Source organism: Hirundo rustica, chromosome 3 (assembly GCF_015227805.2).
Source record: "Hirundo rustica isolate bHirRus1 chromosome 3, bHirRus1.pri.v3, whole genome shotgun sequence".
NCBI lineage: Eukaryota > Metazoa > Chordata > Aves > Passeriformes > Hirundinidae > Hirundo > Hirundo rustica.
Window position 1 is genome coordinate 61,093,377 of NC_053452.1, and position 14,998 is coordinate 61,108,374.

Genomic DNA, 14,998 nt, shown 5'->3' on the forward strand with positions numbered 1-14,998 from the left:
AATGCGTGGCTTTGGACAGGTGCCTGGCAAGAGGAATGGCAGCCAGGACCCATTGCATTAATTAGAAATAAAAACTGTCTTTCTATTTAAACACTGCTTTCTATTAGAGACCAATCTCCCACCAGTTCCAAAAAAGTCAGTGTACGCAAAGCAGCACCTGTGGTAAACACTCAAACACAGCCTAGAAGACCACAGAAGCTTTGTTAAAGCTTGGTTGTGCAGGGGTGATTACAGTGGGAGATCCTTCAGGATGAGAGGACGTGGCTGCATTTAATGGCCAGACTCTCTTGCTGTAGGCTTAGGATTTTTCACATGGTTCCCATGGAATGTAGGGTACAACCTTTACCAATGTGAGAGCTGGGCTACCACTGATACAAAACAAAACCAATGCCATGTGCCCTTTCAGAGACTGAGTAGGTCTGATGAGTGGTTTTAGTTTCCAAGTGAATTTGTTGGCTGTAGTTTTTGTAACAGAGGTGGCTATGCCCAGCTACTTCATCACATCGGATAAAAAAGTAAGGATTATGTATGTTCTCATTATTGTATGTGATAGCTGCATGAATAAAAAATTGGGCTCAAGTGAGGTTTATTCTACATCTTGTAAACAGTATCAATTCAAATCCATTTCTTAAACCATAGTACTTTGTAAGTAGTTGTATATAAATTCAGGGAGGTGCTAACATCCCCAAGTAATCTCTGTTGAGCTGCAAATCTCTTCATTGATTATCGCTGCAGGCTGTAGACCTGGAATACACGACAGACACAGAGGGTAAAGGAAAATAAACTACACAGAAGGAAAGAATGAAAGAAAACTGAAGAATTGGGCTTTTTACTGTTCTGCCTGTGCAACTTCAGCTGCTGCTGGTGACAAAGTCCAGGGCTCTAAATGGCATTCTGATTGTACTGGCCAGGGGGATGTGAGCTTTGGGACTAAGCGTTAAGGGAGAGGGCACACAGCAGTCGCTGTGTTGCTTTTTTAAAACTACCGGCCACACTGAGCTACAGTGAGGAATTACTGCACACCACACTCATCAGGAGCAGCTGGGTTCATCCCAGACTCCTGGGCACACACAAAGGTAACAGAGGCTCCAGTTCAGGTTTTATTTGTATTGTAGTACAATAAGAGTGCAATTTGAACGTACACATATTGAACAAAATGTAAAAATATTATTTATGCAATGCTATGGAAGGAAATTAACAGAGCAATGCAACTTACTTAATACTGACCCTGTTTCACCTCATATTATGGCAGGTACCAGGTCACCTACATGATCTGGAAGGGACTCAGAGAGTGAAAACTTAAGAACTCCAGCCAAAGAAAAGCCTAGCAAAATCTGTGGGAAGATGTAAAATTCTCCCAAGCTCTGTGCAACTGAAATGCTCTGTTTGTTCTCACCCTACAGCTGAGCAACTGCCCACTGCAGCATTAAAGAGAGGACTGCCAAAAATCCCGATCCAACTCTTGTCTCTCTTCTTGCGAAGTAACATTCTGGAGCAGTCCTCAGTTTCCAGGTAGCTAGGCTTTCTCCCATATAAAGTGCATCTGATTTACATCTTCCATGTATATATACCAAGTGCAAGGATTTTCCCTGACAAATCGTTACAATAATCCTCCAAGAAGGGAGCTTGCCTTGCCTCAGTACCTGCTGGTGACATCTGCAGCCTGCTTAAGACCTAGTGAATTGCATTTATTTTACACCTAGGATGTGCTGGTGCACCACAAGCATTTAAGTATCCTTTTCCTCATGCTTTGCCTTTCCCACTATGCCTTATTCATTTATAAATCAGAGTTTTCAGCTAGAAAGTGGCAGGTAAAATAATTCTCCCACCACTGGGAAAACAAACCTCTGTTGAATATGAAACCAGGGTAGCGGACCTAGCTCGAGCATAGTTTTTCTCCATTGTTGCAGTAACTATGCTGAAGACTGGGAAGTGCAGACACAATTGAATGTAATTTCTTTTCTGCTAATCTTCTTGCCTCAAAATACTCCTACTTTCCTCCATCTGAACGACTGTAGCAAACTCCATGTAAATGGCTGGGACTCTATTGTGCAGCATAAACAAAAAGTCTTCTGTGAAGTCAAACTTTATTTTTCAGTTGCAGCTTTCTCTATAATGGTCTTTTGATAGAATACATTAAAGATGCTGGTGGCAAAACTCACGTAACATTTTTGTAATCGTGCAAAAGTAAAAACATTCAGTTATCAAAAAAGCATCATAATTTCAACCCCAACAAGGTTTGGTTTTTTACAAGCAAACAGACCGTTTTATTATCTGCAAAGTAATATGCTGTAGCATAAAGTGTCACATATGTAACATTAAGTGTTTCATTTTTAAACTATGGCACAAATACACATTTAGCCATAACAGTCTCATCTGGCTACCTGTAGCCTAATTTTTGGCTGATCAGTTTTTATTTTGATAAAATGGAGTAAAAGCTTCTGAAAAGTAAAAGAGGTACACGAAGTACAATTCAAGATTCCTTAGAAAATATTAATGTTCCCTTATATAATACAGCATAAATAATTAATGAAGGTTTTCTTGATGTCCAGAGAGAGTTAGGGATCCTAACCATCCATGGAGAATTAGCGCCATCAGTTTGGTAAATAAGACCAGCTGACTCGGTTGTTACACAGTACCTTCTCAAAAGCTTGAACACTTCCCAGAAGGATTCAGATGTCTACTGGCTCCAGGAGAATATAAATAGTCCACCAGTGCTGAACTTAAGTTTCTTCCTTTCTGAGAGTCCTTACTCAAAACTTCGAGTGAGTCTTTGTGCTTTGAATAAAACATGAGCTCCAGTGGAGAAAGCTGGTTCGTGCACATTTTCCATTATCTTCAGAGTTCATTGTGTGAGTTTTTCTCTGCAGCTTTGAACATCAGAATGGAATTAAAGATTTTTAGGGCTGGTCCCAGTTTAATGCTCATTATTTTGACTATGTCTGATTGGGTCATTAGCAGAAATGCTTCTCCGTCAATTTGCTTTAAAAGAAAAACACACAAAGCTATTAATAGCTCTGACCGTGCAGCAGTATAAACGTTTCAAAAACCATGAAAAGAAAAGCCCCAGCAACTTCAGGCAAAGTTAAAGACTGGCTGAATACAAGCACTTTCAAATGCTTTCAGGAGAGCTTTGATTTCAACCTTTAGACAGATCAGCTAGAGTCCAAGAGAACAGGATGATCTTCCTGCTTGAAAACAACCATCTAGTTAAATTTTTGCTAAACAGTTCTTATTTTCATACTAACAATATAACACTTTTTGAAAAGTGAAGTGGATAAATTAAGTATAATTCAACTATACTGAAGCACAGCAATGCTTTTAAACATCTCCTTTTATGCAAGCATCTATAGGGAAAGCTTCTGGAATTCACTCCCAGCTACAGAGCTGGAATCCCCTTCAGGCCACCACTTCTCTGCTCACTATACGGCAAATTGAAATCAATTTGATCCCGGATGAAAATAGGGGCCAGGCTAATAAAACTGCCTCTTTGACACACAGAACATTTCAAAACACAGAATATTTTTTCTTTGTAGTGTTGATATTTTACTAAACATTACAAATGAACATTCTCCTGTAAGCAAATCACTCTCTAAGGAAGAGTCCTAAATCCCAACACAAAGAGTCCCCAGGGTCCTCACTTCCAGGGGCTTCAATGGGGCCAACATTTCCTATGTAAACTTTGGATCATTTAGGTATCTATAGGTAAACTTTCAGTGGAATCTAAGATGGATAGGTACACATAAAATGCAGCTGTGGTTAAATCAGGAGCACAGCTTAGCCTTTAAGATACTAATCTGAGACAAAGAGAGTCTGAATTTCTGTAGGGCTCGGAAACAAGTTTTCTGAATCACACACGCTGCAAAGGACACCCCAGCACTCTAAGCTGAGGAACGCTGCAGTCAGAACAGCACCATCAGTACCCACAGGTACTCTCTACTCATTTTGTACATAAAGCCAGACTTGGTGGGCTCAGAACTCGAAGTGTGTGAACTTGGGGCTGCCCAAATAAAAAAGCTGAAGCATCTTAACAGAAGCAGGGTGAGGGCTCATTTCCATAGTAGAAGTTTGAACCAGCATCTTCTACCAACTGATATCAACCAGTCCATGCCTCAATGAACTCACTGGCCTCGGTGGGGGAGGTTACCAGTTACAGACAAAGCCTGAGAAGATGAATCCTAGAGAAGGGAAATATTTTCTCACACCTCTGAGAACGAAAGTGTTAAGGATTCAATATCTCCGTGGCACTTGCTGTTTGCTGACTTGATTAGCAATATGACAACTTGTATTTCTAAATTCATTGATGAGACACCCTAAGTGATATAGGGGAGATCCAGGCTTGAAGAGAAAAATGCTCAGCATCTCAGCAAGTGCCAAATGCCCAGAGATGCAGCCTGTCAGTCCTTTGATATGCAGTTGTAATAGTCATTACAGTCTACAGCAGAGCCTGAAAACTTCATTGCAGGAGATTAACGGGGCCATCTGTATGCATTTTCCTCAGGAGGTGCCTTCTCAAGTCTAAGTACCACAATTATTCTTCACTTGAAAGGCTGGCTGACTCTGCTCATTCAGGTCCTCTGGCTGCGATAAGCACATGAAGTATTCATCTGGCATCCGTGATCAAACTGCCTTCTTGAGGCTAAGCATTAACAGGAATAACAAACCTCTGAGTAGAAAAAAAATAAGACAACCTAGTATATAGGGCCTAATGTATCTAAAAGTCCTATCCATTCCTAATGACAACTTTGGAAAAACAATCTTCTCAGATGACAGAAATGCACACCTGGCATGCTCACAAGGTGAGTACATGCTCCTTTGAACCGCATCAGAACCATCAGATCTTCTCACTTCCTGCTGAGTTCAATCACGTTCATAAATTGACTATACCAGGAGGAAGAGCATCAATAGCTAAATGTGATCAGACAAGACGCAAAAAGATTTAAGAGATGGTTGTCTTGAACCATTGTTCTGCTTTGTTTCACTTATTAACATCCCAGAGAACTAAAATAACATACTTGCTTATAAATTTTGTCCAACCAGATCAAGAGAGAACAGTAGTAAATCACAAAGTTTCTAAGTAATATCCATTGGCAGGAACAAAGTTGGAAAAACACCTGACACTTGGCTGGTTTTCTTTTATTTTCTTCCTCCTTCATGACCTGAAAACCAACCTAATCTTCCACACCTTTGCATCTGACTTTAAGCAGTGTGGCACTTTGCTTTGAAGTAAGTCTCCCAGGGAGGTGGTGGAGTCACTATCCCTGGAAAAGTTTAAGAAGCATTTGGATCTGGAGCTGGTTGATAAGGTTTAGAGGTTACAGGGATAGTGCTGGTTTGGAAGATTAGACCTAATATCTTAAAGATGTCTTCTAAACCTGATGATTCTATGATTCCATACAGTTCATCCTACTAATTTATATGTATTTCTACCAAGCTTTGTTGTCTCTGTCTTTTTGAAATAAAATTCACGCACCTCATCTTTAAACACCTTGCCATGTTCTTCACATCCTGGTAAACTTCGTATAAATTCAGAGACCTGCCACCAAAGTACACAACAAAAGATTTAGTAAGACTCACGTTTTCTCAAAATAAACTTTAAGGCTGACAATTGTTAAAGTCCTTTAGTTCTTGTTCTTACAGACTTGTATTAGGTGTTCCGCCTTCTTCTGTAAATGCATAGAGTCATGCTTCTTTTTTCTCTGATTAAATGAGATCCAACAACCTCAGGTACAGGGAACAGTCACAGGTATTTGTGAAAGTAAAGCAATGAGAAGATTCTGTCTGTCCAAGCATTGTTACATACCTGAACAGAGGCTCTGATCTTAAAATCAGGTGTTATGGTCTGACCATATCCGTACAGTTCCTCTCTGCACTATATTCTCACCCTCCAAAGCAGTCTACCACACCCAAACTATGCAGCAGGAATAGCTTCTTGCTTCATGCAGACCCCTACGCCATTCCTCCAGAATGTTTGTGTGGGGACTAGATGCTGGTACTGGAGACCATGAGCACTTGGTATGCTGGGCTGTACATTTAGCACTTCTCTTTACACCACCAGTGAATATGCTTTTACATACATACACACACGGGTTTATCTGTATCAATACACATATGAATGAATATTTCTGCTTCTGGGGCTGGATGGCAGTAGAATGAGCATTTTGGGGATCAGTTACATTAGGTCTGGCTGAGTCTAATCGTCTGAGTAATCACGTATTATTCTTAATCTATGGGGATAATCTGAAGCTCTGAATCAGCCTTCAAGGACAGTGGAAATAAGACAGAAGACAAAGGGGGAACCTACCTCATCGGTACTCCACTTAGAAACTTTACTGGCTGGGATCCCAGCTACGCTTGGAAGGAGCTTGCTCTGCTGTTCCCAGCGCAAGGGTAGGCCAGGGATTTGCAACTTAGAAGACACAATAACTGGTTGAGAGAGAAGCCTCTGTGTGTTGGGTTCTTCAAAATCTTCAGCACAGGAAACAAGAAACAAGAATTAAACCCCTCAGTCGATGATGAGATCAGTCATGGTAAAAGCACATTCATTTCTATTTATGGGCCTCCCTACACAAGCTGTACAGTTTTGCTTGAATAGTGAAATGCCATGAATGCCATACCAGAATTGGAAGTGCCATGACTGTTCTTCCACTAGTATGACTATCATTTTTTTGGCTCTCTATAAATATAACTAACTCTTACATGGAAGAAGTCTCTTTCAACACAACACAATTTCATGCCATCAGAGCTGTTAGCATAACACACCATAGGTCAAACAATTTTAAATATTTTGGTACAATAAATCACACCCACATTTAATAGTAGTACAGCAATACAAGAAGTAACTTAATTTTGGGGTTGAGCTGTTAGAAAATCAAAAGCAGCACTGCACTTCCAAGTGAAATTCCAAGTGAATCAGTTACACAGTTCCAGCCCACACAACATTTATGGCTCATCCACAACAAAATGTTCTTTTGAGGAGAAAACGCAAATGTCTGCAAATTCTCTGCTTTCACTTTAACTGAATGCTTTGTTTGGAAAATAACATTAAACTCCTCCGCACTGCTTTTTATCTCACTCATCCATAATGGAAGGGATGATCTCCCATCCCACTGCCCCCAAAGGTGGGAGGGTGTCTTCAGACACATGCTGCTGTTGTCTGGAGAAAAGCAGCAGTTGCAGATGTGTGCAGCAGGAAAGAGTGAAGAGTCATGCCTTGAATGATGTCAAGGCATCATGACATCCCTGCTTATTTAGATCCATTGGCAGTGCAAAAGCTACATGCCTGCTATCTGAACTGAGGCCCGAGTGCTTCCCAACAGCCAACTAAAATTGTGAAAAACCTCTGAAGTTCACTTCTTAATGAACAGACAACAAAGTACACTCTTAACGCGTAATATTTCTTAATGACATGGTTCATGCAGTTACTCACAAATCCCTACGCTATTTTTGTTTGGATTGCTCATTTCTGTTGCAGTTCCATTCTACTTTTATTTTTGAGAAGTTGCTATTAACTGCAAATACTCCAAATCCTTACTGTTCTATTTTTCACACATTTGTGCCCAACAATTAGGGCACAAATGCCCATTATGGATTTTTGCCAGCACAGTGGGGCTGGTCAATAATACACCTAACATAAAATGGTATTACATTTGTGCTGTTCTGCTCCTCTAGACTAATTTTTTGTTACTTTCAAGATTTGTCTTCATTTCGTATTAGTGCCTATTATTCTGAAGTTGACTCTCAAGTCGTTTAGTCAGCACTGTCAGCCCACTCATTTTTTTTTTAAAATAGATTCCTTAATATTTTACTACCATTATACTCTCATTCTTCAAAGAGAGCCCCCTAAACGTCTTTTTACACTTCACTGTTGTTTTACAAATGCTCCTTAGAGCCTCTAATACTAATAAAAATCTCAGTGAGAAAGGAATGTGTATTGTCAGGTAGCAGCTATACTGAATGTAAAGCATATTTTACTGAACAGTATCTTTCTAATCTTTTCCTCAAATCCCCTCCCCATCCTTATCCTCTGATCTTTTCCTTCTAGACAAGGTCTCTTAAGAGTTGAAAATATAAGTGTTCAGCTATTTTTCCTTTCATTCACAAAACATGCAATATATTGATATTGCCACATAAATAGCAGACTATAATACTGTGTGAAGAAAATACCACACAAATCACACCCTGTATTCACACATTTAAACATATGTATACACATAACAGCACACAGGTACAGGAATAGTGAGCAGCATCCACAGTCTGTGTAGTATCTGCCTCACAGGTAAGGCAAAGATCACAGATGGAGCGTGTAAAGTGCCTGTTTGCTCAACTAGATGGAGAAAATTTAAAAAAGGAAAAAGTCCCTAGCCCTGCAGCAGATACAACCACAACACCAAAAAAAGGGAAACTTAGATTTAGGGTAGATTTGGGTAACCTCGTATTAGGAAGTACAGAACGCACCACTTTGGCTACAATCTATGTCTCTAATACCAGACAGTTGAAAGTTTTCCCTACCCTCATTCTCTGGAGTATTTCTCACTTTGCAAGCCCTGCTCCCCATAGAGAGGCAATCTGGGCCATAGAGAATATGAGATATATTCCAAGTTATGTCTCAATTGGGACATTTAGGAGAAGAGTAACCTGAGGTGAACGAGAGGTTAGCCAGTTTCAGCGCAGAGCCACAAACAGCTTCTTCAACCACTTAAGTGAAGAAACAAAATCTGCTTGCCATCTCCACAAGATAGCAGCCAGATGCACAAAGTTCACACTTTTAAACCTAAACCATGTTCTTCTCTGCTGGCATTTTGCTTCAGCATCAGCCCACCTGCCTTTACATTGTTCTTCTTACTTTATGCCACCTTGTTATCCTTCTCTCCATCTTCTTAGTGAGTTACCGCAGATCAAAATATAAACTTACATTTCAAAGAAGACAAGTGGCAAATACTTTCTATCATTAATGAGAGACCATTAACACTGCTTATTGCCTCCTGCATGGGTCTAACTCTTAGCATATAAGGGGTTTAAGCCCATAAAAAAAGTTAGTATGAAGGGGCAGTGATTTCAGTGGAATTCTTTAGCTCCAAATAATCTTTCTCCAAACAAAGGGAAGAGAGCAGTACATATTTTATAAAGTTATCAGTAGGGAACAGTTCAAGTGAGTATGGCAAAAGTAGGCTGAAGAATAATAAGGTAAGTGAATGACAAAAAAATCAAGGCAACCAGCACAGGCACCAAGAGTGACAGTTCACGAATCCACAATTACTTTATCATGAGTTTTCCACGACTATGATAGCAAGAACTTAATGATCCATTTTCATCTTACAGCTTAAATGTGCCATCCTACTTAAACACATAACAACACAACATTATGTGTTTAAAAAGGACAACTTTTCCAGACAATAACGTAAGAAAATGCTCTGTTTTCCTAAATCTAACTATGCAAGAACCTAGTAAGCAGAGCTTTGTTGGTGAAACTTTATCCAAACAGTCAATTCTGTCAAACTCAAAATGCTTCACAAAATCAGGCCAACCTTCTTAGAATTAAAAGAACAATCCCAGACAATATAAAATGCTCCCAACTATTTGATTTTGTTTGTGTCAAATAATGCAAAGGTTAAAATTACTGCAAATAGTTAAAATTACTAAAAAGCCTCTTCTATTTCCTTTAGAGACCTGCTTCTTTTAATGCTTCATTTTCTCTAGAATTCTGAACCACACCATGTTTCAAAACACTAACACAGCTTTTTCACAGCCCCTACAATAGATGGAATCTCTCAAATTTTACACGCCCACCAGAGTGCTTCAGATCTATCTGAAAAGTACTGGCAGACAAATCATGTCTTAAGATAAAAAAATACATCAAAGGTTAACACCTAAAAACAAACCACTATCTTAATTTTATCTTTATGCAAGCTTTACTAGACTCAAAGAATTTCCTGGGTTTTGCAGAGATGAGCTCACTCAACAGGTAACACGTGTAGCTCTTATAGAATTACTCAATTCCTATGAATTTTGAGGAAAGCCTTACAAACTGTTGTTGCACAAAAAATTGCGGAAGAAAATAATGTAAAAATACAAGGAATTAAGATTAGGAAATTAAGACACTTAACTTGCATGGACTTTGTATCAGTTAATACAATTATTGCAACAGAAGTTGCACTGAAACAATGCACTGACTCAGTCTAATAACAAGCCTGATAAACTAAGTTTCACACGTGAAAAAATTAGCAAATATAAGACTGATGTTCTGGATTTGTGCTGTATTCTTTCTAAACAATGAGGATTAAAATTATTAATGAACGGCTGCTTCAATCCGTCCAACTGGATCTGCGAACAGCCAAGAGTTTTGCTCCAGCAGTACACACAACTACACAGAACCACTGAACAGGTGGAAAGTCCACATTGGAAAAAATCTTTGGAGACCACAGGAAAACTTTCCTGTCTCACCAATGAGGAGCGACAATCTGGCCATCACCCTAGACTGAGGCTGGGTTAAGTAAGTCACCTTCATTTTGCATCGTATCTGTAATGTGCTTTAACTTTCAAAGCACATTCGAGGCAATAAGTGAATGTTTTACAATTTGGACTGGTTTAATAAGCTGTTTTTAAAAGAGTGGAAAAACATCACTGAAATGAGATTTTTTATATTACTATTCATTTTGCACTCATCCTTACAAGTGTGATGAAGTTCTTGGAAAAGCCTTTGATGATGACAAGATAATCTCCTGAACAGGTAGGGGGAAGTACAGCTGAACTGTGCCCTTTAGGGAACACCCCTTTGGAAGTTTCCTTCCAAATTTGTCCCAAACCAGGACACAGTCCTAAAAGCGTTGCTGTCAAGAAATTTTTGGACACAAACAATGAATGTGGAAAATAAGTTGTAAAACAGTTTCATGAGAATTTCAAGGGACATCACACTTCTTTATTTCTGCAGTTCTTAGTTTGAAACAAACAAAACACTGCCAATTTACCTTTGATTTCATTTGAAATGAGCAGCTTATTTTCTGTCTCCTCATCTTCACACTCTTTGTGCTTTATGCCGTCCTTTGTTTGTAGTACTCCACTGAGGAAAATAAGATGTTCAATTTTTATTAATACATCATAAAAACCACTAAGCATGATGACACCTCTTGCTAGCAATAATATTAACACACCAGGATTCCCACACAAAGGATGCTTTATTATTACAAAATGAAGAAAGAGAGAGGATCTTATTTCTGACTTACACAGAATGGCATGGCTACTGACATGAATTTTTCAAAGAAGGCCCAAGAATAGTGTAAAAAGATTACGTAAACCATACCAACGCACTTGACTTAATAACTGAAACTGAAAAATACACAAATGGAGGCAGAGGATGTGTCCACACCAGAAGATGGGAAAAATGAAACCCACACATATAGCTGGATATCCTACAAAGCCTGGCCAGCTATGCAGGCTGTTTTCAGGAGCTGTCTAAAATAACACCTACTCCTTTTCCTCTGCCCAACATTCATCTCTACCTAGAATCACTCCTCCTGTCAGTTACTGACACCCTCTTAGTGCAGCTGCTACTGATCCTATCAAAAGTATCTGTATACCTTTGCATCTGCTTTTGCATTGCTTCTTATCCAGCTGTTCCCTAAGTTTTGCCAGCCCAAAAATTTGCAGAGGGAATGTCTTCCCCCTGTTGAGAAAAACTGGGCAAGAGATGTGGAAATAAGAGAATTTCTTAAGGTGGGGGTGTGTACATTTCCATCTTAAAGTCAGCCCCTGGGAAGTTCCTTTCCAAACTCTGCCTTCAGAAGGTATTTCCAAATGTATTTCCTGGTTTCTTACAGATGTGAAGTGATATGAATCTGCTGACATTATGTGTCTACTTACTTCTACTTTTTAAGAATTTCAGAACACTTTGGCCAATTCTTACTAAACCATCACAGATGCAGAGCACTTGGAGATACCAAATACATAATGAGCATTTTTTTAAAAATAGGCACCAGACAGAAGATTCTGGTGCACCAGGCACCAGATTCTTGGAGTCAGGACTACAAGAAATCCCACTACTATATGAATTGATGCTTTACTACCTACCACAGAAGGGGTCAACAAGAACACCTTAACAAAATATCAAAATCACAGATAAAAAGGTGATGCACACCTAACACCTTGCTAGGCATCAAGATAAGGTAACCTGAAAACAAAAATCCATAGATGAAACAGACCCCTTTTACTCCACTGTTTACATTTATACTGCTAAATACCATTTATATATTATATACAAGAAACACCTGTGACTATATCAAGTAGCAGCTTCATGTTCACTGACTTCAACAGAAATATAATTGTCACACTACTAATGGTGCAAAATGAACACTGCAGATCAGGAAATCCAAGCTTTTTAGTATGACAGGACACAAATAATAATGGCAGGACAACCAATATCATGGAATGCATACAGCAGGCATGACTTCTTCTTCCACAAAGTAATTCTTCCCAGTATCTTCCTCAGAAAGATTTATTCACATAAAACTTATTTTCCAAATTCCACAAACACAGAAAACTTTCTAAAGTAACATGCTAAAGTAACTAGTGCAATTAATTCCAAAGGCAAAGGAAATGACAGCTGTAATTCAACACAAGGAAGAGAGACCACCAAATCCTGTGAGGAAATGAGTACCTCCCTATTTTCTTGAGGGCAATTTTCATAGCAACATACACACAGAAATTTTACCTCATTTGTTATATATGACCATATTGTTAATTAAAGGTTTTGGGGAAGAGGTTGGAAGACAAATCGAACTTTTTAAAGAGCCATTATCATTTGATTCCCAAGCCTGAGTGTTCAGCTTCCTTCAGTGTAAAGATTTCCAGAATGGAATTTTTATTACAGTGAAATTCTTTTGCTTCTCTGAAGACACTGTAAAATTGAATATGCTATAGGCATGTAATTTTTATAGTGACTTTAATCTCAGGAACATTCCAGAGGGACACACTGCAGTATTTATGTACATAATTATATTTTGGCAAACCAAAATTTTCTAGTATAATTGTTTGATGCATAGAGAGCTAAAAAAAAAAAAAAAAAAAAAAAGAGAGAGAGAGAGAGAGAGAGAGAGAGAGAGAGAGAGAGAGAGAGAAAAAAAAAGGAGTAAGTGGAACCAGAAATTAGCTGAGTACCACTTAGATTTAACACAACAAAACAAAACTCCTGTTTGGGATCGATTGTGGTCGGTTCCTCAATGAAGGACTTCCATGAAACAAAAGATTACCTTTGAATACGAAGGCATACACAATTGAACTGAAGTCAAACATAATTAAATCCACACTATGAGCTCAGCAACTAAAGAGCACACAAGTGTGTGTATCTACGTCTTCAATTATGCATGTGTACTTTGAATACACATCTAAAAAGATCCACTGGGTATTGCAATAAGCAGATGCTCAATATTTTATAACCCCAGCAGTTCATATATACCTAATGTTGAGAACAGTCTTTTTCATGCTTTTTTCAAAGGGAGATTCTTCAACTGAAAGTCCTCTATGACTTTGCTGGGTACATAATGAATGAGGAAGGCTAGAGGATAAAATGCAGCCAGTCATCAGTGTATTCAAACAGTTGAAATACAAGCTGCAAAGTCTCTGGGTAGTTCAAAGCTGGCACAAGACTTATTCTCTTAATGAAACTGACTCAACACAGTGAACAGATAGCACAAGTATTGCTTATCTTAAATCTTCTAAAGGTAGCACCCTATTAAAAAAAGAAGACAAAAATTTTTCTTCAATTAATCTTAAGATGTAGTTGTAAAGCCAAAGTATATTTCTAAAAAGAATGCGAATTTACTCTAAGTATGGTGAAAAAGATGAATTACAACTATTTTTTAACACAGGTTGTTTCAAAACAACACTTGAAGCCATCTTTTTTTTGTTTGTTTTTGTTTAAATTCACTAGAGTATGACTAGTGTATGCTGTTCATTATCCTGAGTTGGAAGGGACCCAATAAAGATCATCAAAGTCCAATTCTTAACAAAACACTTCCATTTCAATCGTCAGCTTTATTGTGGGCTATTTACCATATAATACCAACTCTCCTTTCTCTGTGTCTCAAGACTATTATTGCTAACACAGTTCATATATTATGAACACAAAGTAATGTAGCTCATGTAAACATATAACAAATGACACCTCTTATTCCAGGGTGTCATCTATTTCTGTTTGAAAATAGTCAATAAAATAATGTACCGATACTGTAACTAATTAAAAATGTAGGGAATCCTATTGCCTCACATATCCCCATGAAAACACAGAATTGTATATTTTTAGCTTCAAAGATAGTTTCCAAACTTGCACTGGAAAATAATATATGTGGTATTAAAAAAAGTTCTCATGTCATTTTCTCTCAAAAATGCATGCCAAATGTTGAAAGTGAAAGAATTACTTTTAATTTTTCCATGTTTGTACATATTTGCTTATATAAAATATTTTGGACACAAACCTTGGAAGAAGGATCTCAGTTTCCAATAATTGTATTGTGTTTTTCCTCTTCTCTGACATGTATTTTTTATATACGTTGTGATACTCCCTTCCCCTCTATTTCTAAGATAAAGAGAGATGAAGAGCTTCCATCTCCTTCCCCACCGCTTCTAAGAATTCCACAGACAAACCACTGGACTGCTTTGCCTGCTAAGTTGCATTTTAAAATGACTCCAAACACCCAATACTTTGAAAGGAACTGAGAATTACCCAGGTGCCTTCTTTTCTTTCACATTGCATAATAGGGGCTTCTTGCAAGGAGATTTATTTTCTTCATCTTCCAGCTTGGTTGTTTCTGGTACAGTTTTCCCAGATGGTCGATTGTGAGGTGAAGATTTCATACCTATGTGACCAGGGCTGGGGCATTTTCTGTCACTGTTCAAAGCAAATTTTAAAAAATGTAAGAACTCTTTACTCCATGAAGTCAATGGTAAAATGATTAGGCAATTCAACAGGAACAGAATTTGTCTAATACTATTTGTGAAAATAAGC

The 14,998-nt window shown here is 38.3% G+C and overlaps 1 protein-coding gene across 4 annotated transcripts in view; it reads right to left on the minus strand.

Moving 5' to 3' along the window:
- Nucleotides 1-2,070: 2,070 nt before the first annotated feature.
- Nucleotides 2,071-14,998, minus strand: part of L3MBTL3 (L3MBTL histone methyl-lysine binding protein 3) — a 78,398-nt gene continuing 65,470 nt past the window's right edge. For all 4 annotated transcript variants that reach the window (XM_040059323.2, XM_040059326.1, XM_040059325.1 and 1 more), the window contains exons 18-22: nt 14,717-14,881; nt 10,968-11,059; nt 6,305-6,468; nt 5,474-5,536; nt 2,071-2,982 (exon numbers count right to left, since the gene is read on the minus strand). In XM_040059323.2, coding sequence (XP_039915257.1) covers nt 2,839-2,982; nt 5,474-5,536; nt 6,305-6,468; nt 10,968-11,059; nt 14,717-14,881 — 628 coding nt within the window. In that variant the 3' untranslated portion in view covers nt 2,071-2,838. The remainder of the gene's footprint in view (nt 2,983-5,473; nt 5,537-6,304; nt 6,469-10,967; nt 11,060-14,716; nt 14,882-14,998) is intronic.